This window comes from Pinus tabuliformis, chromosome 9 (genome assembly GCF_031772625.1).
Source record: "Pinus tabuliformis cultivar Carrire ecotype Pingquan chromosome 9, CPIR1, whole genome shotgun sequence".
In the NCBI taxonomy this organism is placed as follows: domain Eukaryota; kingdom Viridiplantae; phylum Streptophyta; class Pinopsida; order Pinales; family Pinaceae; genus Pinus; species Pinus tabuliformis.
Window position 1 is genome coordinate 22,739,031 of NC_142307.1, and position 25,960 is coordinate 22,764,990.

A 25,960-nucleotide genomic window follows, 5' to 3' on the forward strand; every position below is an offset into this window, starting at 1 on the left:
ATATTTTTTTTTCTCCTATTCCCATTCCCATTCCATTTTTTTGTAGATTCAAAACTTCAAATTTCAAACATCATGGTTATATATCTTGGCATTTTCTTCTTCTTGGTTCCTTTTTTGGTTATTATGGTGTTGCAGAGTAGAAAAAGGAGGGTTGAAAATGAAGAAGGGGATGAAGAAGTGGGTCATAGTGGATTTGATGAAAGCCCCGGAGAGGAGGAGTTGGAGGAGAGTGAACATGAGTCTCAAAAGAATAAACAAGACCAAACTCCATTGTGGAAATATGTTAATAGGCCTGAAGCAGTGAAAGGGGGTGGAACCACTAAATTTCATTGCCCCCATTGCAACAATAATTACACAGGTTCATACGCCCGTGGTAAAAAGCACCCCTGTGGGAAAAGGCCATGGGATGGAGATAAACAAATAGGAATCAAAACTTGTACAGGTGTGTCAGCAACAGATAGAGCCAAATACATAAGGGAAGAGGAGGAAGCTCAATACAAATCTAAAAAATCAAAGGGTTTCTTTGAACCAAGCTCACAATCACATGCACAAAGAACTCCTTCAGCATCCTCCCAAGGCAGTGGTTATGGAGGCACATGGGCAACAAGTTTAAGGCGTAGAAGTATATCAAATTTCCTTGATGAAGGGTGTAGGAATGATGTGGATTCAAAAGTTTACAAGTTTCTCTATGCATGTGGGATACCATTCAATGTTCTTTTCTCACCTTATTGGCAGGAAATGGTTTCTTCCATAAATGATGCCCCTAAAGGATACAAGAGGCCTGGGTATGACAAGGCTAGAACCGTTGGACTTGATCATGAAAAAGCAAAAATATCACATTCTATGAGTAGTATGACAAGTTCTTGGACTGAACATGGGGTGTCCATTGTATCTGATGGATGGACAAATGTAAAAGGCAAGCCATTGGTAAGTGTTCTTGTTGTGTCCATTAGTGGTGCCATCTTTCTTTCAGCATATGATTACTCAGACAAGTTCAAGGCCGACATCAACATTGCAGAACCATTACTTGAAACAATTGACCATATTGGGCCATACAATGTCATCCAAGTCATTACTGATAATGCTCCTAATTGTAAGTTATCAGGATCAATTATTGAGGATAAATACCCCAACATATTTTGGTATGGGTGTTTGGTTCGCACAATGAACCTTTTGATGCATGATATTGTTAAGAACAAAAACGAACAATACAAATGGATTGGTGATTTGTACAAGAGAGGCAAAGAAATGATAAAATTTATTACAAATCATAGCAATACCCATGGCCTTTTCCACTATCACTCAAGATTGGAGTTGTTGACGATTGCAAGGACTAGATTTGGTAGCTATTACCTCACCTTCAGGCGCCTTTTGAAGGTAAGAGAGTCATTGACTAGCATGGTATCAAGTCCACACTAGCAGGTATTAGAGCAAAGGGCTACAAATGCAGCTGACAGGCAAGGTTTCGAATAGGTGGAGTGTAATGACCCATCTTTAATATAGAGAGCACAAGAGTATTAGCATGCATATGATAGCTACATATGCATGTATTGCACTATTATATATATATATATATATATATATATATCTATATATATATATATATCTATATATCTAAGTTAACAATAAATGTTGAAAATCGACATTGCTTCAGGTAGAAGTTACACCTCACCTATCACCAAGCATATTGCCTAAATGTGTCTTAATTAAGGAGGAAATACCCTAAATAATTTCAATAATATAAATTTAAAAGTATGAAGTAAATTTGGTTATAAAGAAATAAATGTAAAATTTAAAGTTAATTATAAATAAAGGTATATATTTATATATCCCATAATATTAATAAATTATAATAATTATTAAAATATGAAATTTAAATCAAAATAAAATAAATATTATAAACTATGGGCATTTGAAGAAAACTAATAAGAAAAAATCCTAAAAGTAAACTAATACACATCAATATCCCTGTAACTTTGAACAAATGGAGTTACACGTTACAAAGAGGGAAAGGTGTCACCAAGTAGGAAGTGGTGACCGCCAAGGAATGATATACATAGACGGAAGAAGAGCATGAAAAGGGGGAGAGAAATATACAGAGGAAGCAGAAAAATAAATCTGTTGGAGGGGTGAGCCAGAGGCTGGATTTTGGAACTGAAAATTGGAAAGTCTTCAACTGTTCTTGGAGTTTTGGGCACGGGGGCCAGTGGACTTCCAATTTCGAAGTTCTCTAGATCTGGGAACCGCAGAGGTTGATCCCAGATAGGCAGGGAGGAATAAGTTGGTTTGGTAATGGAATCAGAAAACTTGGAGCAATGTGATCAACACCAGACGGGAGAATCAGGTATGCAGATGCATTTAATTGATAGAATTTATTTGATAGAATTTTGAAAAAGGAAATCTGTCAATCTGATAAAATATAAAACTTAATATCAGTCTTTACATTTGATTCAAACGGAATAGCTGGAGTTGTAACCAACAAACATAAGAAAGTTCTTCTAGTTAACAGTTTACATATCCAAAACTTTACTTTATATATATCCAGGAGTTGTCATAAACAAAATTGTAATTATTTATTGATTGTCATAAACAAAATACTAATTATGTTGTCTGTCACAACAAGAAGCTTCCAGCCGATGTAAACATCATAATAACCTGTTGAATCAAAACAGTGAAAACATATTAGTGTTCAAAATTCATAGCTTGTGCTCCTAGAAATTCAAGATTGATTTTCCTGTAAATTTTGCGTTACAATTAATTAAATCTTATTTCGATTCAGGGGTAAATTTTTTATTAAGTTTTTTATGCTTGATCTTCTCCAGAATCAATTGAAACCCTCTTTCAAATCACGCCTTTTTCATCAGAGAAGGAAAATATAAATGGAGCTCATAGCTTTGAGATGAACAACTCAAAATCAGACACAGATTATCCCAAAGAATTTTGCAGGAGGTCAAGCCTTTAAATCGATCTTATTTTGCCCAAAACTTTGATGAAACTTCTGAAAACAAAATTGTTAAATCTCTGCAAAGCTTACAAGGGTTAACAAACTAAATTCAAAAGGAAAAAAAAATAGGACCCCGATCCTAAAAGGAATCAATCTATGCAAAATAACCTGTGGCTCCTCGGAGAGTTTTCCCAAAAAAAATGGACAGAATTAAATATTGCAATGCACAGGATAGCAGCTTCCCTAAAATTTGTCCCAAGTCTGTAAAACAAACCTGCAAGAGAGAACGCCTTGGGAAATTTTATAAAAGACACCCTTGGAGAGTAATTTGAATTTCAGTGCAAAGGGGAAGCTAAGATACTTGCAGCCCTAAAAAAAATAAATTGCAAAATTAATACCCAAGTTACAAATAATTTTGAAAGAGAAATTCGAACTTGTAGCAAGAGATGATCCTTTCAGATTTGACGAATTGCAGGGCTTTTAAGCCCACGACCTTCAAAAAAATTTATTTCCGGCCTGCAAAAGATATGACAAACCCTAGCGAAAATCTTCAAAAAATTACCAGATTTATGAATAATATTGCAGTAAAAGATCCGATTTTGAAGGAAGAAATAAGCTAGGATTCCATATGCAACACAAAGGCTAGAAAATGATAATGAAGTAAATTTAAACAATCTTCCAAAACCCCTGCAGTTACAAAGAAAAGGCCCTGAATAATTTTTATATGCCACAAAATGTAACGCCAGAAAAACAGATTCATAATGGAAAACCCCATGAAGTAGAAGAAATTTCATGTGAATTAAAATCCCATGATATAGAGACCCAGGTGCAATCAGATCTACATACAATTGAGAAGCCCCTGAAGAAGATAAAGCACCTGGAGAAGAAACTCAATGGATTAGGGAGAATGAAGAGGAGGCCCTTGAAAGAGCAACCCAATTCGAAGAGAAACCCTAGAAAGTGAAACCCAGTTGAAATCCGAAGAACTGCTTGCTAATCCTATTGAAAACACTTCGCGCGTTGAAACAAAGCATAAAAGGAAGAGGAAGTGTCCGACGAGATTCGTGAAATCCCCTTCAAGAAGTCTCGGCACGAAGAACACGAGGAGTTTGATTCTGCGCAATCAACACCACAATTTAACGAGAATAATGGAGTTGGAAATTCTCAGACTCTAGAAATACCGAGTTACTCAACAGAAGAACGTATCCTAGCTGACAGCCCCCTGATACGTCATCGTTTTCAGGTTCCGAGTATAATGCTGAAAGAACTAATGAAGCAACAGGGAATAGCAATACTCCAAGTCTTATCCGGCATCCGAGTCGCGCTGTGACAGTAAACCAGACCAAATCAATAAATCATCCGGCCAAAGAAATTAGAATGTATAAGAAGCAGGTTTTAAGGAACCATTATCAGTCAATTGCATAGCTAAGCAAGGACGAATCTGGGTCGAATGTGGAAGTGAAAGCGAGTTGCAGGACTTGCAGAACTGGGCGAGACAAGAGCGGTGGAGGTCAACTGAGCCAAATGATAGTCTGTTCTAATTCATTCGAAACCCTCGACTTCCAGTGGTTAGATCATGTTAATGAATCTCAACCGTTCACCTTCCAGGTAGTTGGATGGCCATGTGGGGCGATGTCTGGAGAGCCAAGTGGAAAGGTCATGGTCCCTCCACATTTCATTTCATACATTCACACATCAATCGAATTGAGACCACTTGTGAGAATTTTGGGGATTGGTGGCAGTGACCCACAGAGGTCTAGCACGTTGATGACGCATATACATCTTGTTCATACCATTGATTCAATCAAAATAAACAAATTACCTAAAATATTCATTTCATTTTTATTTTCCTAATGTATAACTTATATCATTAATTTTTTGAAGAATTCTTCGGCGAAAATCACATGGAGAAATTTCTGTCGACGCGTTTCGAACCAACCAGTGTGGTTCATCGTCAGGACAAGTTGAATGAGCAGATCAGGCTATGCACTTTAAATAGACAGGGCAGAATATCCAATGACCCAGATTCCTCGATAAGGTCACAGCTGAAAAGACACCAGCTGTGACCTTATCGAGGAATCTGGGTCATTGGATATTCTGCCCTGTCTATTTAAAGTGCATAGCCTGATCTGCTCATTCAACTTGTCCTGACGATGAACCACACTGGTTGGTTCGAAACGCGTCGACAGAAATTTCTCCATGTGATTTTCGCTGAAGAATTCTTCAAAAAATTGATATGGATCACAGAAGTCTCAATTCAATAATTATATCATTAATTATACTTTTAACTTATTTAATTATGGATCATGCCTATTGACATTTATCCGCAGCTTAATTTACATAACTACACTAATTTAAACAATCCAATCAAAGTATGGAAATATTTATTTCGTTTTTATTTTTTTTTATATTTCACTTTATTGCATAGACGATCTAAAATGAAAAGTAATGCGTGAGTTCAGAATTCCGTCATGTTACTGGATACCGATTTAACGTGATACAACATGGGCAGCACTGGTTGCATCAAGAGGAATCCAAATAATTAAATTAACGAATATTAGTGGTACTAATTAACTGTAATTAAATTAACTTGTATTAATAGTACTAATTAGTTAACAAGTATGGGCAGCACTTGTTGCATTAAATAGGGCGGTAAAATAACCAATTAAATTAATTAAAGAGGGCGGTAAAATAACCCATTGAGGATGGGGAATTTAAAAGAAAATTTTGTTAAAGTTATTAAATTTTTTTTTGGGGGTGCTTATATGCTAAAATCAATTTTAACTGTCTTCGGCCACATTTTTCCAGTTTTGCCCATAATTTTATCTCTAAAAAGGCAATTTCAGCCCAATATGTTCACCATTCTCTGCTCTTTTAAGAGTGTTTGAGCAATCTTCATTCCTTTCTCTTGTTCTTTTATCTGTCCGATGTGCTGTTTGGTGAGTTTGCGGTTAAGGTGAAAATTAAAGAAATAAAGAGCAGAAAACATAGTTTAACCTACATTCAATATTTATTTGATGTGGGCGTGGAGTCAGTGTGTAGGCGTAGAGATTCAGTCGTTCTGGTGCAACCTTAAATTGCCGGTACATAATCAACGAGCCAAGCACAGGTACGGATAGAGTCTGGCAATTCTGCCATTTATATTTTTGAAGTTTCTTTTCTGACAAAATTAATATGACGCTCCAACTTAGAGCACAGATACGGAAAGTTTGTCAATTCTGCATTTCTAATTTTAGGGTTTTACTCAGTCAAAATTAACTTGAGGCTCCAAATTCATTTTAATAACTTACAGTGAGAGTGTTGAAAAGCAAAAATAGCACGGAACCAATATCTTTTTAGATTGTTATGTTTCAGCCAGCATAGTGATTAATGGCGCCAGCCTAGCGGATTAAACAGTTTTGGTAGATCTCTGGGTTTCACGTTTCATTTTATACCGGCTAGTTTGACATGAACTAGATGAACTATAGTTACTTTAATAACTTCAAGTGATTAAATAGTTTAAAAATTAATTAAATTAAACTTATAAAGGATATTTGGTTTATATATATATATATATATATATATATATAATGAGTTATTTTAAATTATAAATTTGTGTGATCTTATGCCTTGTCTAGATTACTCCAAAGAGTTACTAATTCATCATGGTTAAAAAAAGAAAAAGAAAAAGAAAACACTATAAATCAAACATATACATGCAACATATCGTGTTTTAGGTGATTGGAACCCAGGTAAGGAGGTCATCATTAAACTCTCCTAACCACATGAGATATCTTCCATTGAAAGCCTGACCTGTCACTGAAGAACTAACATCCTTACTGCCAAAAGTTCTTAACATAGAGCTCTTGAAACATCAGTGTGCCCAAATACGGGTAGTTTAAAAAAAAAAAAAAAATCCAGTTTGCGTTTCTGTTCCACATTAAAACTAATCTGTAAATTTTAAGACCCAGAAATTTTGAGGAATGAAAGATATTAGAACACAATCTGAACATTGTACTGTACAGTCTAAAATAAACATGTTTGGATTGGAGGAGAAAGGGATTGGCTGTCATGTACGCACCCTGTGAATTGTCCTTGTTAAAGAAAAATTTCGCATTTCTTGAGTTAAAGCTATGAATATTTCTATTTGACACATCAGAACTATACCATCCATACCTCTCCATTTGAATTCTGTGTTATTAGGTCATGTACCTTCTATAGACAGACATATAATTGAATAAGCATAATACCTCCTATCAATACCATCATGGAATAGGTGACCACTATTCAATATAGAGAAATCTTCATTGACATTTCTTCAATTTTGCAATGGTAAAAACTGTTTGTGACAGAGCAGTCATGCAATTTACAGGCTCCTCCTAATATTCTTCATAACATCTAAGCGTTTTTGTCAATGTAAAATATTACTGACTGCCAGTATAGATTCTGAAACAATAAATTTTGATCTGTTTGCTTCGAAAGACAGATTCGATAGATTTTCAGTCTGCTTAGAAATCACTCTGATTCAGAATATTCTCCTTGGCAGCTTCCATCTTTGCCTAATTACCGATACCCCTACATAAATAGGCAACATAAAAAAATAAATAAAAAAATCTGTCTTCTGAGGTAGAGTGACACCCCTTTTAAAATTACGAACTCTCTTTATTCTTATTCTCATTAATAGAGAACATGAACGTAGCTTACCCAACCAGAATGCAATTGTACTCCATTTTTAATATAATATTGATGGATAGTTCCTCTTCAACTAAAAACTCTTACCACTATAGGTTACCTTTGGATACCAGTCAACTTCTCACTTCTGTTAATGGAAATCTAGATATTCCACTCTTATAGTAAATTTCCATTGGAAAAGGCACTTGTGCAAGATCTCTATTCTCATCACGTTAATAAACATATAATTGTACTATATTATGGATCTACTACTATTTCTAGTTTTTCTATTATTTACCACTCCAGATATGCAAATACGATCAGAAAAGCTGAGAAGAAGCGTATTCAGATGATAGCCTAGTTCTTTCTTATGTAAACAATGACTTAACCCAGGATAACGATTATGATATAAAATTTTACTCTCGAAAAGAAGCAAAAGAAAATTATAAATTGTCGGTTGATGTCCTTGATTTCCTTTCCAAGGTTTTCAATGATTAAGTTTTCCTTCACATTGTGTACTCAGAGTCATCTCAATGTTATTATTCGTTCACTACTTCAACATCATTGGACTTTCACAACTAACAGCTATACTTATGTTTAGCGTTAAACATATAGGAATGAAAGCCGTAAATTTCATGCACGATCAATACACGAAAGAATGATTTCCAATTATTATGCTTAACGTTGCTGGTGCATGGATACTTATATATATCATGACTTATGTTAAGGATGTGATATTTATAATTTTAATTTTATTTTTATTTTACATATCAACATGAATGATGAGATGGAAATAAAATAATGAATACACTTGACTACTAGGTGTGAAAATGAACTTACAAATATATTGGCTAGATATAGCCAAGTATGTCATATGTACTCAAAGATCAATATCATAGATGAGAGTTTATTAAAATGCATAGAAAATTGTTATCTGAATACAATTGATTCTGAATATATCAACGCATATGTTATAATTTGTGGGCAAGTGTTTACATTGCAGATAGTATGATTACCAAATCGACTACGTGATGACAAAACTCCAAGAACAGTTGAAGCTCAAAGAGATTCCATGATAGGGTATTAACCCTAATTCTACTAGGAGGGGTGGAGGTGTTGCCCACCGTTTATCCTCAAAAAATTGGAGCCATGGGAGGACTGTGCGAGTCACGCTCCCCTAGATGTGTGATGATGACTTCCAGATGCCTACTGGGAAATCAGGTCGATATAGTCGACGCTGCCATCCTTCGAGTTATGAATGGTTAAGTCAGTATAATTGACGCCATGGCATACTCCAGTAGAGGACGGATAGGATGGGAGCGGAAGAGATTAGGAAGGATAGGATGATTTTAGAATAGCTTGGGAACCTGGTTGGGGCATGGCATGATCATTAAAATTATAAAAACACCAATTTTATAATGTCGTTACATTAAATAAGAATTTAACCTCGATACGCAACCCTAACAAGAATGTACTAATCGCTAAAATAAGTATTGATATACGGTTCAAAAAAAAAACCTCTAACTTCGGGACGAAGTTTTCTGAAGGAGGGATGTATGTAATGACCCATCTTTAATATAGAGAGCACAAGAGTATTAGCATGCATACAATGCATGCATATGATAGCTACATATGCATGTATTGCACTATTATATATATATATATATATATATATATATATGTATTCTAAATTAACAATAAATGTTGAAAATCGACACTGCTTCAGATAGAAGTTACACCTCACCCATCACCAAGCATATTGCCTAAATGTGTCTTAATTAAGGAGAAAATACCCTAAATAATTTCAATAATATAAATTTAAAAGTATAAAGTAAATTTGGTTATAAAGAAATAAATGTAAAATTTAAAGTTAATTATAAATAAAGGTATATATTTATATATCCCATAATATTAATAAATTATATTAAAATAATTATTAAAATATGAAATTTAAATCAAAATAAAATAAATATTATAAACTATGGGCATTTGAAGAAAACTAATAAGAAAAAATCCTAAAAGTAAACTAATACACATCAATATCCCTGTAACTTTGAACAAATGGAGTTACACGTTACAAAGAGGGAAAGGTGTCACCAAGTAGGAAGCGGTGACCACCAAGGAATGATATACGTAGACAGAAGAAGAGCATGAAAAGGGGGAGAGAAATATACAGAGGAAGCAGAAAAATAAATCTGTTGGAGGGGTGAGCCAGAGGTTGGATTGTGGAACTGAAAATTGGAAAGTCTTGAACTGTTCTTGGAGTTTTGGGCATGGGGGCTAGTGGACTTCCAATTTCGAAGTTCTTTGGATCTGGGAACCACAGAGGTTGATCCTAGATAGGCAGGGAGGAATAAGTTGGTTTGGTAATGGAATTAGAAAACTTGGAGCAATGTGATCAACACCAGACGGGAGAATCAGGTACGCAGATGCATTTGATTGATAGAATTTTGAAAAAGGAAATCTGTCAATCTGATAAAATATAAAACTTAATATTAGTCTTTACATTTGATTGAAACGGAATATTAGTCTTTACATGGAGGGGACCGCTCTTGATGGTATGTTTTGGGCACGTGTGAGGCAAGTAATGGATTTCACTAAGCCTGTTTATCACATGATTCGGTTTGCAGATACAGATAAACCAGTGATTGGCGAGGTGTATGAGAAGATGGATACCATGTTGGGGCAAATAAAAGATATTGTTCATAAAAATGATCCCAACTTGTATACATTGATTCATGATTGTGTGCGTATATGGTGGGATAAACTTAATGTTCCACTACATGCCTTGACATATATCCTTATGCCAAAATACTACTCTGCATCTTGGTTGGGCCAACCTGCACCAGGGGTTTTAAACTACCCGTATTATGGTCAAACCCCATATAGATGAAGATGTATCTATAGGATATTTGCAAGCATTAGACAAGTTGATATCTGATAGGGAGGAATGTGCTAGTCTGCGTCTTGAATTAGGCAGATACTTCAGTTGCACTGGTTTGTTTGGTACCTTCCATGCAATGGAAGATAGAGACAGATTTGATGCTCTCACATGGTGGGAAGCATATGGTGGTCACGGACTTTTTCCAAAATTGGCAAAAAAAGTTCTCTCACAGGTTGTAAATACTTCTTCTACAGAGAGGTGTTGGAGCACCTACAATTTCATACATAATGTGAAAAGAAACAGACTCAATGAAAACCGGGCAAAAAGCTTGGTTTATGTGCACTACAACTTGAGGTTGTTGAGTCATTACTGTGACCGGGCTTATGAGGATCCAACATATAAAATTTGGGACAACCACCCAGAGGATGATAATTTGGAGGATGGCACTATACATCTTGAAGAAGGAAGCGAAACTTATGAGAGAGGAAGATGAAGCATCAACCATGCCACCTCCACCATCTAATAGCAGTGCTCGAGTTCTGAGTCTTGTTGCTTTGCTGTCACCGCCTCCATCTACACCCTCACGTGGAGGGCATGTGCCTTCTGGTTCTGGTCATCGGTCTGTGTGGGAGGAGACTCCTAGAAGACCACCACGACCTGCTCATACATCAGACACTTCTCGTGTCAAGGGCCACATGAAGTAGTAGATAATAGATTTACAATTTACTTGTCTTTTCTAGTTTCTAGTAGTTTTCATAACTCTTGACTCTTTCATATTTATTATGATATTTTTTGTAAACAATATATGACAATTTAAGATTTAAGTTTGAAGTTGGCAATTATAACTCGTTGGTAATGATTATGAATTATGAATATGATGCTTTGTGAAAGTTGTTTCATTTCGTTTCATTTTATAACATTTCATTTCATGTTAGATATTATTTCTTGTAATGGTTAAACTTAGCTTACAAGTACAACTTTGGTGATCAATGATGATAAATGTTATATATTGAATTTTCAATTTTGAAAGCTTGAAGTTGAAACTTTAAGATTGATGAATCATGATTCATGAGACTCAATATGTTGTATGTTACTAACTTGTGGACGTGGTTGATGAAGATTATAACTTCTAGATGATTGTTGTTATATGGTTCAATGATCAATCTATGTTTTTTTATGTTTTTTATATCTAATTCATCATTCTACATGTTTTTGTTGATATATATGTATCAAAATATAAAATATATATATATTATATAAAAAACGCTCCGGGATTCACTCCCAAACTGGGAGCTTTTGAAAATTTCACTCCCGCACCCGTTTTCTCTCCCGCTCCCAAGTAACATTGTCTTCAACAATCATTTCAACCGAGATGTTCAGACATAGTAGCTGATCACTTCTAGATATTCAAATAATGACGGTTTTTTAGGCATATCTTCGTTGAAACTTAGTTCAACAGTTTCAGATTGGAGATAACAAAGGTTATTGGTACAATTGTTCATACTTGTGATTGAGCGGGGTGATGTTATACTGTGAGTCCCTAGACAATCACAAAGTCGATGAATACAATTGTCATGACTTGCAATTCTTATCTTGACGGGGTGTCATTATGATCCGCTGATGAGTTAGTGTGATCTAGATCTAGAAGATCTAGAAGGTCAATTGATGTATTATAAATTCACATTTTGAGATTAATACAAATACAACCTAAGGGATTTAATCCTTTTATGCCACTTGCTTGTCTCGTCTCATTCATGTTAATCCTTAACAAAATTCAAGGGTTAACATATTGGCGTTATGATTAATCACCTCCCTCCTTTTAGCTATTCCCTAGACACACCTGGTCACTTTCTACCTACACGACATTAGCTGAATATCATCATTAGAGAGGACATCTACAAGCATTCTGTGAGGGTCACTTGGATCAACCCCTAAGGTGGGTTACACTTGAAGATGGCCTTCTATGTTGAACACTTCATGGATATGAGAGATGGAATTGTTATCCTATACTTCTCGCCGCTGGATGCATACTCTTCGGGTACCCCTGGGCCAATTTAGAGTTGGCTCTTACAAATTAGGATTGAGACTGACTACTAGATTAGCTGCTTAGATAGGATCTGCCAGTTGTGCCATCCCTGGTAGGTAGAGACCAAGGAACACTTCATCTTCCATTTTCTAGTTTATAACGAGATCTGAGGGCGGTTCCACTTTCTTTTCTGTGAAAGGCAGACTCTTGGTCGGTTCTTTAGATAACCTGACTAGAGATGCTTGGCCTTATATATGCACTGTGCAGGAGGCTCTTCATTTCCATGATTCCGTCCTTCAGCCACATTCACTCTAGCGATCAGCTTATACTAGGTAGATTACCCCCATTTTGATGGTGCTTCTGACTCAGGGCAGCAAGCGACAGGTGGATACAGATGATTCTAGATCAATGAGGATACGGGGCTCTATTTTTGTCTCAATGAGGTCTGAGAGGCATCCCCAAACCATACTTCATTGCAGGAGTTAGTTCAGTTGCACATTGAAATCTTCTAGACCTCAACATGCGTTTCCTTGCAGACAGTTGCACAGTATTTGCCCTTGCCCCTCGCCCTATTATTCTTTAGGACAGACATCTATGCTATGTTTCTCCATTGGCCTCAGATGTTAGGAGAGAGAGCTCTAGTGATCTAGGATTGCCTTTTACTGCTGGTACCATAGGCAAATGAGCTACTCATCTTGTACATCCTTATCCTGGACTGCCTCTTTTTTCTTTGGAGTTGGATGTCTAGGGTTTTCAATTAGTATGCTCCTTTATTTCCTCATTTTTGTCTTATATAAGAGCCACTTTAGCACTCAGCTTTGTGCCGACATCATTGTACTTAATACAGTCCCATAGACCTAATTTTGTGGTCATCGTGGTCAGTAGATATAATTATGTGGAGTTCAACTAAGTACATGACCATAACATTTTGTAGCTAATTGTTAACAAGTTGGGGATGCTAAGCATCGGTCGATCTTTGCAGTATTCCTAAACATCTTGTTTCCTTTAAGCTATCTGCAGTATCTGAATTTGTGCTGCTTGTTTATTCTGAAAATGTGTTGCTCATTTTTACCTATAGGATATGCTTCAGTTATGCCATCAGCCTTTTTGTGTATAAGCACTTTGCATCAATTAGCAATATAACAATTTGTAGTATTTAGTAGGTATCAAACATTTTTCCAGTTCATTTCTTGTGGTGTCCATCTACATATTATTTTTTTGCATTTCAGTTCCTGCAGATTATTTGTTTAGTTCTGTAACAGCTCACAGTTACTGAAAACTGATAAAATGAAGCATACAGGTCTGGGCTATCATGGTGGAGGATGAAGAAATTGCTGGCCATTTTTCGGAACATGTCCCAGATATGGCTCTTGATTTTCCTTTTGAGTTAGATAAGTTCCAGAAGGAGGTATTGTGCTACATTGTAGACTAGATGCTAATTTATGTGTGGTGTTGATTCATTCACAAGTGTGGAGTACAAAAGACCTTGGTTCTATTTTTAAGTTTTAATTGTTCTGGCTAGTAGAGATTTCTCACTATATATTATTTTTGATGTATGACCTATTTTGCATGTTTCTGTCTTTTGTCTATTTTATTTATTTTGCTTTTAGACTAGGCTAGTGCAGTCCTGCATACTCTTACCACTGAATGTGTCTCCTAGTCCAATTGACCTCTGCCGTTGGACATTATTAAAATTATCTTATTTTAATTTATGCTCAATCGTTTCGTTTTTCCCCACTCAAAACTCAAGAAACCTTTGTCACACTCGTTATATGAAGTCGACTATTCATAGCCAATCCTTGATGATGCATAAGCCACCCCAAAATATTGTTCTTTAAAGAGGAATGAGATTTCCAGATGGACTGGCATCTCCTCAACAATTCCGTCACCGGATTCTCCACGCTTCATGTTTTGTTCAAGTGAGGGACAATGTTAGATGTGTGTCTTACCATATCCTAAAGATTGTTAGGCTCATAGATGTAAAGGGCTTCCCTGTTCTCCATGTCCAATCTCTTCAGAATAAGCCAAAGCCAGGCAAGTGTATCTTAAAGTGTCAGTCTTTGTAACGAATAAAATATATAAATAATATAAATATAATGTAAAAGATAATAATCATAAATAATAGTTAATTAAGCTAGTAATTAGGTTGAAGAGGCATGTCTAATAGGACATGACTCTTCATGAAGAGACACTTGCTTGGTATATAAGCAAGCCTCTCATTCTCATTTGTAAATCATACTCATTCTTATTCATTTTATTTAATATAATATTTATATCCTAAATGGATATCTTGACATTCCAAGACCTTTGGAGTAATTAATTTATATAAGGAACTTTGTTTGCTTCATTTGGTATCAGAGCAGTTCGGTCCTCTAGGTTGTTTGACTTGTGCACAAAGCTCGTTCTGCGATCCAAGTCTTTGACTATCGAAATTCGTCAACCTTGTTGCTGTAATAATTGAAGCATTTTGCTCAATATTTGGGAGTTTCTCCTTTTCTCCATTTTTCTAGGCCTTTGGCCATATAAAAAAAATTAACCAAAAAAGAAAAAAAAAAAAAAAAAACATATATATATATATATATATATATAATATATATAAGTAAATAAAATAAAAAGGAGAAGAAGAAGAAAAAGTAAAAGAAAAAAACAAAACGGATACAAAATCTCATACCATGTATATTTAAAACTTTATGTGGGAGGTTTAAAAAACAACCCATGGTAATAGCCCATGGTATTTTAAAAGTTAAAGAAAAAACAAGGATACAAAATCTCTTACGTGAAAGGTAAATATTACTTTTTACAGGAGGTTTTAGAAACAACCCATGGTAATTGCCCATGGTATTTTAAAAGTGAAAGATATTTTGATAAACATTGGAGAAAAAAGGTGTGATCTAAATAATTTTAATCGTTCAAATCTAAAGATTGTGACCATACCAAGAGTCACGTCTCATCCAAATTTTCTGAGAAAAAAAAATATTATTATAATTATAAAAAGGGATACTATATAAGCCTTATATAGTTACATATAAAAGGAAAAGCGGGTCTCAAAAAAGTATATATAAATTTTATATAATTATAATTTTATAATATATATAAATTAAAATTATATAATATATATAATTTATAATTATATATATTAAATAAAAAAATTATTATTATATAAAATTTTATTAAAAGAGTGAACAAAAGAAGAAGAAGAAGAGGGGGATATTTGAAATATATATATTAATATTAAATTTTTATAATGTTGAAATTTGGTACCGGAGGACAGGTGGTTCCCTTAGGCTTTGATCTTTGGCCTAGGGAAAAGTGTCCAAAAGAATTTAATTTTTCTCCTAAAGTGACTTTATAATTTATAAAGTTAAATCTATTTTAAAAGTGACTTTAAGTGATAAAGTTACTAAGTCTAATTTTAAAGTGACTTTTATAAAGTCAATGAAAAATTAGAAAGGAAAAGTGACTTTGAAATAAATGACTAAGTGGGTCTTTATTAAAGTGGGGTGAATTAAGAAATAAAAAGTGAGATTTAAATGAGCATTTAATCTCAGCCATTGATCTAAATCTATTTCAGCCATTGGATTTAGAGATCACTCAAAAGTCACTTGGGTCACCCAAAAGTCATTTGGAGTTATATTAAGGGAGGAAAATGACGAAAAGATCACATTCGATTCAATTCTTTCATGAGCAGATTGGGAGAAGGAGAGCAAGAGAGTAAGAGAGATTTCTGAGCAGGGAGGAGAATGAGACAGCAGCTTGGCACACATTCCAAGGCATCAGTTGAGCAGATTTGTACAGCTGATTCAACACACAGTGAAAGGCAGATTTTGGCACGATTTTCGAGGAGAGGTTTGCACAAAAATCGAGGAGCAGTTTGCTGATTTTTCTGCACGCAAAACGAGGGCCATACAACAACATTTAATGCTGAAAGTGGGCACGAAAATCGAGGAGACCGTACAACATTTATTGCTGTCCTGTTTGCTGTAATTTCCAGTTTGCTGTGAAGCATGGGAAAATAGATAAGTTGTAAATTTGCTTGCTGATTTTTTTGCTGAAAATTTCTTACTGTGAAAGGCAATTTTCAGAAATAAAGAAGAGCTCTCAAACTGGTTTTCCCCAAGAGTTGTAGGGGGTTTTTCCAGGGTCACATTGACCAAAAATTTCAGTGTTTAAATGTGTTTTAATGGCTGTTTATTACTGCTGATTTTTATTTTTGCAATTTCCAGCATTCTGTAAAATTTCCAGAACTTGTGTTTTCAGCAAATTTATTTTTTTCAGCTTGTTAAATGTATGGTTATGGGAAAGGGCATTTAACTATATGGGAGAAATAAGGAGAAACTGAAAACCGGGGTGGGAAAACAGAAATTTCTACATGGTATCAGAGGTTGAGTGCTGAAGGGCAGTTTGGGACAGCAAAATGAAAAATTACAGTTGCTGATTCTTCACTCAGAAAATTCCAACAAGCTGATTTTTTCATAAACAACAGTTTTATCTTTACTACAGCAGTGCTATTTTTCAGTTTTAAGACAGAAGGATGTCATTGGGATTGAGGGTGGAGGATAGGCTGGATGGGCATATAAATTACAACGTTTGGAAGGAGAGAATGCAGAGTATCTTTGAGGAGGCAGAAGTCTGGGATATCATGGTGCATACCATACAAAACCCTGTTGTTGTCCCTACTGATGCTACTCAGTTGACAGCTTATAATAAAAAGACCAACAAGGGTAAGAGGCTGATTCTAGACGGAATCAAAGACCATTGCATTCCTCATGTGAGAGGAAAGAGCAATGCCCATGAGATGTGGACAGCATTGTCCAATCTCTACCAGAGTACCAATGAGAACCGGAAGATGGTCCTGAAGGAGAAGCTGAAGAACATTAAGATGGGTAATGATAGTGCAGCTGGATATCTCACAAAGATTACTAATGTGAGAGATGAGTTGGCAGCGATTGGAGAGGCCATTCCACCCACTGAGTTGGTGCGGATTGCAGTGAATGGCCTCCCCCGTTCATGGTTGAACTTTGTTGATGGGGTTTGTGCACGTGAGACCCTTCCCACATGGGAGAGGTTTTGGGATGATTGCATTCAGACAGAGATCAGGAAAGGTCAGCTTGGGGCAGCCAAGCCAGTTGAGCAGGATGAGGATGTAGCACTGGTGGCAGAAGGCAAGAAAGACAAAGGGAAGAAGCAGGCTTCCACAAGCAGTGGTGGGGACAAAGGCAAAGGTAAAGGTAAACAGGGGAACACACAGAAGGACTATTCCAAGGTGAAGTGTTGGAATTGTCAAAAGATGGGACACTATGCAGTTGTGTGTCCGGAGAAGAAGAAGAAGAAGAAGGGGAAGAACCAGGACGTGGTAGCTTCAACAGAGATTGAGGACTTTGCTGGTCGTTTTGACCGAGAGTTTGCGTTCACTACGTGTGAGTCCTCTAGTGTAGGATCACCAGCCACACAGGTTCAGAGGGAGCATGCTTTTCCCTCGATTAGCAGAGCATCTTCAGGTATCTGGTATGTGGACAATGGGGCTTCACGTCATATGACAGGAGTCCGTGAGTACTTCTCAGAGCTTTCAGAGAGTGGCACTGATATTGAGGTAGTACTCGGTGATAACAGAGTTGTTAGAGCAGTCGGGTGGGGACAGTGACATTTCAGAGGGAGTCCAAATCTCCCTTGAAGGTGTCAGAGGTTCTTTATGTGCCAGGGATGAGGAAGAACCTCATATCCATCTCAGCTTTGGAGGACAGAGGATATGAGGTACTGTTCAGGGGAGGACAGGTGTTGATGTATCCCAGGGGCACTCCAACTGATTCAGTTAGAGTGATAGGTGTATGCCATGCAAAGGTGTACAAGTTTGCATTCCAGCCCCTTTTGGCATTGAGCAGTAGTACCGACAGTAGAGCTAGTAGTTCTGAGCTGTGTGAGATTTGGCACCGCAGGATGGGACATATGTATCATGGAGCCTTGAGGACATTGCCGGAGATCACTACAGGTGTCCCAGATTTCAGTACTGATCACTTTGATACTTGCAGAGGTTGTGTGATGGGAAAATTTGCCAAATCCCCTTTTCCGAGCAGTGACAGCAGAGCGACTGGGATACTTGATTTGATTCATTCCGATGTGAGCGGTCGGATGTCTCATGTTTCCTTGAGTGGATATGAGTACTATGTTTTATTCATCGATGATCACTCCAGGAGGACCTGGATTTATTTTTTGAAGACCAAGAGTGAGGTCTTCAAGCTGTTTCAGGAGTTCAGAGCTCTTGTGGAGACTCAGACGGGTCGAAAGATCAAGTCCCTGAGTTCAGATAATGGAGGAGAGTACACCCTTGGAGAGTTTGTTGACTATTGTGCGGAGGCAGGCATTAGGAGGGAGTTCACTGTTCCTTACAAACCCCAGCAGAACGGGGTTGCAGAGAGGAAGAACAGATCCATCATAGGGGCTGCCAAAGCCATGTTACATGATCAGGGGTTGCCATTGTTCTTGTGGGCAGAGGCTTGCAACACAGCTGTTTACTTGCAGAACAGGAGTCCGCATCGTGCCTCGGGGCACATGACTCCAGAGGAGGCTTTCTCTGGGAAGAAGCCTGATATTGGTCATCTTCATATCTTTGGATGCATTACATACTCCTATATACCCAAGGAGAAGAGGACCAAACTAGAGCCCACCGCAGAGAAGGGTATCTTTGTGGGCTACAGTGAGACCTCAAAGGCCTTTCGGATTTACATTCCTGCACAGAGGAGAGTTGTTGTCAGACGGGATGTAAGTTCGAGGAGGACAGGGCCTTTAGGAGGTCACGGGAGTTAGAGTATCTGGATCAGCCAGACCCTCAGCAGCAGTTGAGTCAGTCGCAGGGATCCAGTGGGCAGGGATCAGGAGGATCCGGAGGTACATCTATGAGGATGTCAGGTCCGTTAGTGAGCAGTGGCTCGCCGAGCCAGAGGGGTGGTGCTCCGGGCAGCATGCGGAGCAGTTCAAGCTCCAGTAAGTTATGATCCTGACACCTTTGCAGAAGCTTCAGGCCATCCAGATTGGGAAGCAGCTATGAATGAAGAATATCATTCATTGTTGGCAAATGATACATGGGATCTTGTTCCTCTACCAAAGGGACGAAAACTTGTTAGATGCAAATGGGTTTACAGAACCAAGTATGGACCAGATGGGAAAGTTGATAAACATAAAGCTTGTCTTGTTGCTAAGGGTTTTTCACAGGTTGAAGGCATTGACTACACTGAAACCTTCTCCCCTGTTGCCAAAATGAACTCTATCCGCCTTGTTCTTTCCCTTGCTGCCTCTTTCAAATGGGAAGTCCATCAAATGGATGTTAAATCTGCCTTCTTGCATGGGGACTTGCATGAAGAAATCTATATGGAACAACCCATTGGCTTCATACAAACAGACTCCAGCCTTGTATGTCGACTTAAGAAATCCCTTTATGGTCTGAAGCAAGCTCCTCAGGCTTGGTATGCCAAAATGGATAGCTTTCTTTTAGAATCTGGCTTTTCTAGGTGTCATTCTGACAATACTGTCTACACCAAGAAAGTGGGCAACTCTCTTATCATCCTTGTTCTTTATGTTGATGATCTTATCCTTACTGGTAGTGATCCCAACCGTATAAACCATGTGAAGTCTAGCCTTAAAAGGAAATTTGAAATGACAGACTTAGGACACTTACACTATTTTCTCGGTCTTCAAGTCTTGCAATCCAAGGAGGGTATTTCCCTTTCCCAGTCCAAGTATGCTTGTGATATTCTACGTCATTTTCACATGGAAGACTGTAAGCCAGCCCCTTCTCCCTTTCAGTCTGGAGTCAAACTTTCAGTCACTTGTACTTCTCCTGAAGTTGATGCTACCTTATACCGTCAACTTGTAGGAAAACTTTTGTATCTAACCCATACTCGTCCTGACCTTTCCTTTGCTGTTGGCCTTGTTGCTCGGTTCATGCAAAACCCCCGTGAAAGTCATTGGAAAGCAGCTAAAAGAACACTTCGTTATGTTCGAGGTACAATTCAGTTTGGGATTCATTACAGTGCCGAAGCATCTCCTCTATTGGTTGGTTTCACTGATTTCGATTGGGCTTGTGACCCTGATGATCGGAAGTCTACTGCCGGTATGTGTTCACTCTTGGTTCAGGACCTATTAAATGGGCTTGCAAGAAACAGGGTGCCATTTCTCTTTCGTCAGCAGAAGCAGAATATCGTGGTGCCGTAGAAGCTAGTAAGGGAGCCTTGTGGCTTCGTCAGATCCTATCAGAGTTTGGCTTTGAGCAGCAACATCCGACTACACTTTGGTGTGATAATTAAAGTGCCATTCAGCTATGCAAAGATCCAGTCCAACATCAGCGCAGCAAACACATTGAACTGCACATGCACTTCATCAGAAAGCTCATTCATGACCATGTTCTTGAAGTGCAATATTGTTCAACAGATGATCAAGTTGCAGACATCTTCACAAAGGCTCTCACAGAGGCGAAGTTCACTAAACTTCGATTTATGGTTGGAGTTCAGGAAGTTGTCACTAAGGGGGAATAGGCTCTAGTGCCTCCTTCCTTCTCCTATTGTCATATTTGTAAATCCTTCAATCCTATCCCAAGTTGTTCTTAAGGGGGGATGTTAGGATATTCCGACACATAGGAAATAGTTAAGTACAACTTGGTCTAGTATAGAGTTAGGTAAAGTGTGTTTCTTTAGCGTTGTACATTTTGTAACTTACAATCCGACGGTCACGATATGTAGTGATCCGACGGTTCATTCTCTCCTGGTATTACTAACACTTGATCCGTGGCTTGACACCCGATTGGTCCATGAATTCTATTTAAAGCGCATGGAGGGTCATTTGTAGGGTAATCCGTGCATGAGAGAAACATATGTAAATTTTCATTCTTTTATTAATAAATTGCCTGAAGTGGCCGCGTTGGCTCAGGCCGTGGACTGTTTCCCTCTTTGAGGGTTTTAACCACGTCAAAATACTGGTGTATTGATCTGCGATCTGGTTGTGAGCGGTGTCCTTTTGGTGTTCTGTCTGAGGAACTTACCCTGTAAATTCCTACAGGAAGCCATGTAGAGGCAGCAGAGACTACGCAGAGCCAGCAGGGCCTGCGTTATCCACGCAGAGGCTGCAGGAGTGACGCAGAAGGCCAGAGAAGTTGCACAACATCTCAACAAGTTGAGGCAGAGGGTTTCAGGTCACACAAAGGTCAGTAGGGCTGACGCTGGGTTCATAAGAAGTGCTGGAAAATTTGTCTATCTGTGGGTAAGCCAGGTTGGCACCCTGTTGTATTAGAAAATTGCTGAATAATAAAATCCTCCCTTACTGCACCGGTTTTCCCACATTGGGTTTTTCTGGGGACATTAGTCCAAAATAACTATGTCAATGTGTTGATTCTTGTGCATATGTTTGTTTCTGTATTACGGTGTGATATCTGCAACAATATTTATTTTAATGTTTATTGAAGTAATTTCATGAGTAACTTATGGTGAAATAAGTAGGAAAAGTAAATTAGTTACTACAGTGATAGAATTCTCACATATATTGTACTTGATTTATTGTAAAGAAGAAATTAATAAAAGCATTTATTCTTATTGTTCATTTTGTGTTCTAAATATAAGTGATTTAACTGGTAAAAGCAACAATTGAAAAGAAATACTGATTCAGCCCCCTCTCAGTATTTCCAACACTAGTGAGATGAGGCAACACGAGTTGCACAGGGTGCAACATTGACATGATGGGGGACTTGTTCCGTGTATGGTTGTTCATGCATTCAATCCCTCTCTCGAGGTTGGATGGCGAGAGATGTTGAGTTGGTATCCAGTGGAGCTGGCTAGAGGGTTAGATGCATCCATGGCCATAGATCAATAGAGGCAATGGATTACCAGAGGAGCTCGAGGGCCAGACTGGTGTTGGGGTCCAGGTGGGATTCTCCAACACATCGTGGAGTTGGTAGGTGATGGTAGTAGCTGCATGATGGACTCGGCGGTTGGGTGCACTCACCTTTTCATATCTCCCTCAGAGTTCCTGACAGCACTAGTGACAGGATGGATTGACAAGGAAGCAAGCAAAGTTCATGAGCTGTCATGGCATGTTGGGCGTACATGGGATTGTAGGATGATTAGCCTACTCTGGTAGGAGTTGGTAGGAGTAGGCGGCATCGACAAGCCACTAGATAGGGTATTGTATGGAGAGCACGCTCTCTTACTAGTATATTGGACACAAGAGCTACTAAGGATAGGATTAGTAGTGTTATTCATGTTAGCATGTGAAGAGTTAGGCTGCTCAGGTCTATTTGGGCAGATATAACTCACATCGTGGAGGGCTTACTAGCAGAGTGGTGAATGTGTTGGCACATGCAAGATGGCATATGATATAGGGTGGTACAACAGTAGGCAGTTGATCCGAATTGGATCCATAAAGAACTGCCAAGGAACCATGACTGTATTAGGTCGGGAAAAACAACAAAGAATTCTAAAACAACGATCAAAAACACCCCTGAACCAGTGGCAATGGCAGCCAGCGTGGAACGACGAGGACCTCGGTCAAAGCGCACTGACCGAGGCCCATGGAGACTGCGTGGGAGGCCGAATTAGCCCCTGGGAGGCCCAGATTGGGAGGCACATTGTTGGGTGAAAGGGCTCGAAATGGGGAAGCCCTGAGTGCTTGGTCGCGTGGGGAGCCAGAGAACTGCGGGCAAAAGGCGAAAAGAGCTAAAGGACAAAGGCGGGACCCACTTCGAAACCAACAGTATTGATAGGGGGCTCCTCAAACAGTAAGTGGTTTTGGACGAAAGCGGAGCGATTCCACTTAGTGGTCGACGCATGGCAAGCGAAGGAGAGAGAAAACCGCTGTTGATCGCACGCTAACAGTCGAGCAAGTCAATCGCGCGAAACGTTGGTATGGCATCGGATCTGGAGGCCCCAGATCGGACGGCTGAGATCGCGCCCGATGGAGAAGCGGAATCGACGAAGGATTAAGCCGCGTTTTAGAAGGATTTGAAGTCCGTTTTTACCGCAACGGTGGAGGAAGAGTTCATCCACGACGTAACTGAAGAATCAAATCGACGAAGCAGGTTGGCGTGAGTTATAGGAGGACATGTGGCCACTCCCTGCAAGCTGATGATGACGCCGAGCCAGGGAACTCCAAGCGCAACTGCAGAAGGTGAATCGACGGAGGCGGAAGAGGAACCGAACAGACATGGGAACGAATGGCTTCAAAGTCATGAACAGAGACAGAAAAAAAAAGAGAGGGAGAGAGAATCTCGAGAGGAGGACAAAACACAGAGAGACAGAAACCAGAGAAGCAAAGAATACTGTGAAGCAAAAGCAAAAGAAGGCAGAGGGCTGAGCTGACCAAAGGGAGCATTGAGCACCAGAGAGCTTGAGAGATTCAAGCCATCTCAGAGAGGATCTGTCTGGACTGAGCACCACATTGGGCTCTCTCCATTGTAGACCAGAAGGTCACAGAGCTGGTAGGCAGAAGAGTTTGTGCACTCTAGTGGCTTGGGGAATCCAAGAACCACCCTGCCAAGCAAATCTACTTCAGGAGAACTCACATTGAGTCCTTGCATTGTAATTCTCTCCTTAAAGACACAATAAAATAAGGCCACCACTGAAAGCTGGACCGCAGACGTAGCCTTGGAGAATAGGGTGAAGTCCTTATTAATTTCTTGTGTTGTTGTATTTGCTTACCATATTTCTCTGCTGTCTTTCCATTTAGATGTCTGTGTATTGGCAATCTGATCGATCCGTTGCTTAAATAACATAGGCACACACCAGCACATGAGTCTGTAATACCTTTGTTCAATAAATCTTTAACTGATGTCACTCATAGGGTGATTATCAAATCAGCAGTGGTACCCAGGGGTGCACAGAGATATGCCGCAGAGTCCAGTGTTATGTAGAGGGATGTGACTTGATGCATATAGACCCAATTTTAGACCCTAGCATCTTGTGTTGTATAAATGTATGTAGTGATGAGCAGTGGCTTGCAGAGGAGCATGGAGATGCGTGGTTGTTTGATTTAGCATGTTGGTTTGCATTGAGCGACTCACATTGCATTGAGTGCACGTGGGGAGTGCTAGGTATAGTGACACAGGTAGGATACATGACGATATAGGATGGTACAATAATAGCATGGGGTATCCAATGGTGTATAGGGATAGGCTACGGGGTACAGTGCGAGGTCGAGGAGTACAGGGATACTTGGTGGGCTGCAGGGGCATATGGTGTTGCACAACGAGGTCTTGGAGGGTTGCCTCCAGGGAGACTTATGGATGAAGACATTGGACATACCTTTGGGTGTAGTTCACCCAGGATCGACAGGGACGTAGATGAGCAATACTCGATGGTATCCATGGGGACTCACACGCCTGTCCTTCTTATACATCACTTACAGGCACAAACAATTTGGTTGTTGTCCTTTGACACTCTGGGCACGAGCAACTGTGGACAAGGAGCTCACCTGAGATATTGGGATGACACTCAACGCACTAGGGGAGAGACTTCTTAGCGGTGGCATTGGGTCGGTGCATGAGTTGACAACCACAAGTTGGGGGATGAGGTGATCATCTGCAGGGGTGGCATATCGTTCATGAGTGAGCCTACGCCTGGGGAGGTGTCACGAGGGAGACATGTGTCACTCTTTCCATAGGGCATGTCAGGAGACTCAGGACCATGCATGAATAGAGGATACCATGTACGACTGAGGCAACTTTCTAGTATGTGTTTGACCTCGAAACATTGTATTGGCACATTACCAAGAGGGCGGTTGGCAGACTCAATGGTGATGGTTGGAAAGAGTAGGATGGGTCCACATACACTGAGTTGATTGCAAGTATTAGATACCCATCTATTGGTTGCCTTTAGGGGGTAATTATTTGGCACATGTGGCTTCTAGCAGTCATCGGTACTATGCACCAACAGGCACAAGGCAGTTTAACATGCATAACGCAGTTGAAATGACTTACTTAACGCAGTTGAATCCCAAAAATGATATCTAATATAATGCACTGCGAAAATCCCCCATACTTAAATTCAAAAAGAGTCAAGGGATCTCTACCTGAATGGTTCATGAGGCACAATACTTGCTAAGGTTTTGCAAATGGGGTAGCAAGCTAAGTGGGCTTGATTGTGGGAAAAACTCCACAGTTAAGCGCGCTTGAGCCAGAGGAGTTCTGGGATGGGTGACCTCCTGGGAAGTCCTGGTTACCGGGTGCAAGCCCCGGAAGTGATGATTGATGCTATGTGATTCGTTCTCCACATTTCACTAGTTTCAATCCCACTTCTTCACCCCTGTGAGCATCACCCGATGCAATGAGTGCTAAGTGAACTATTCAAAAATCATGAGAAATTAGTCACTTTACGACTACCTCTCATGGAAATGGTCATACTTTGAATGACTTACTTAACGCAGTTGAATCCCAAAAATGATATCTAATATAATGCACTGCGAAAATCCCCCATACTTAAAT

The 25,960-nt window shown here is 38.9% G+C and overlaps 1 protein-coding gene across 1 annotated transcript in view; it reads left to right on the top strand.

Annotated features, from left to right (window-relative positions):
- LOC149146917 (RNA helicase, ATP-dependent, SK12/DOB1 protein) overlaps positions 1-25,960 on the top strand; it is a 565,347-nt gene that overhangs the window by 181,603 nt on the left and 357,784 nt on the right. The window contains exon 7 of the mRNA XM_089440900.1: positions 13,805-13,912. Within this exon, the coding sequence (XP_089297026.1) occupies positions 13,805-13,912 (108 nt within the window). The remainder of the gene's footprint in view (positions 1-13,804; positions 13,913-25,960) is intronic.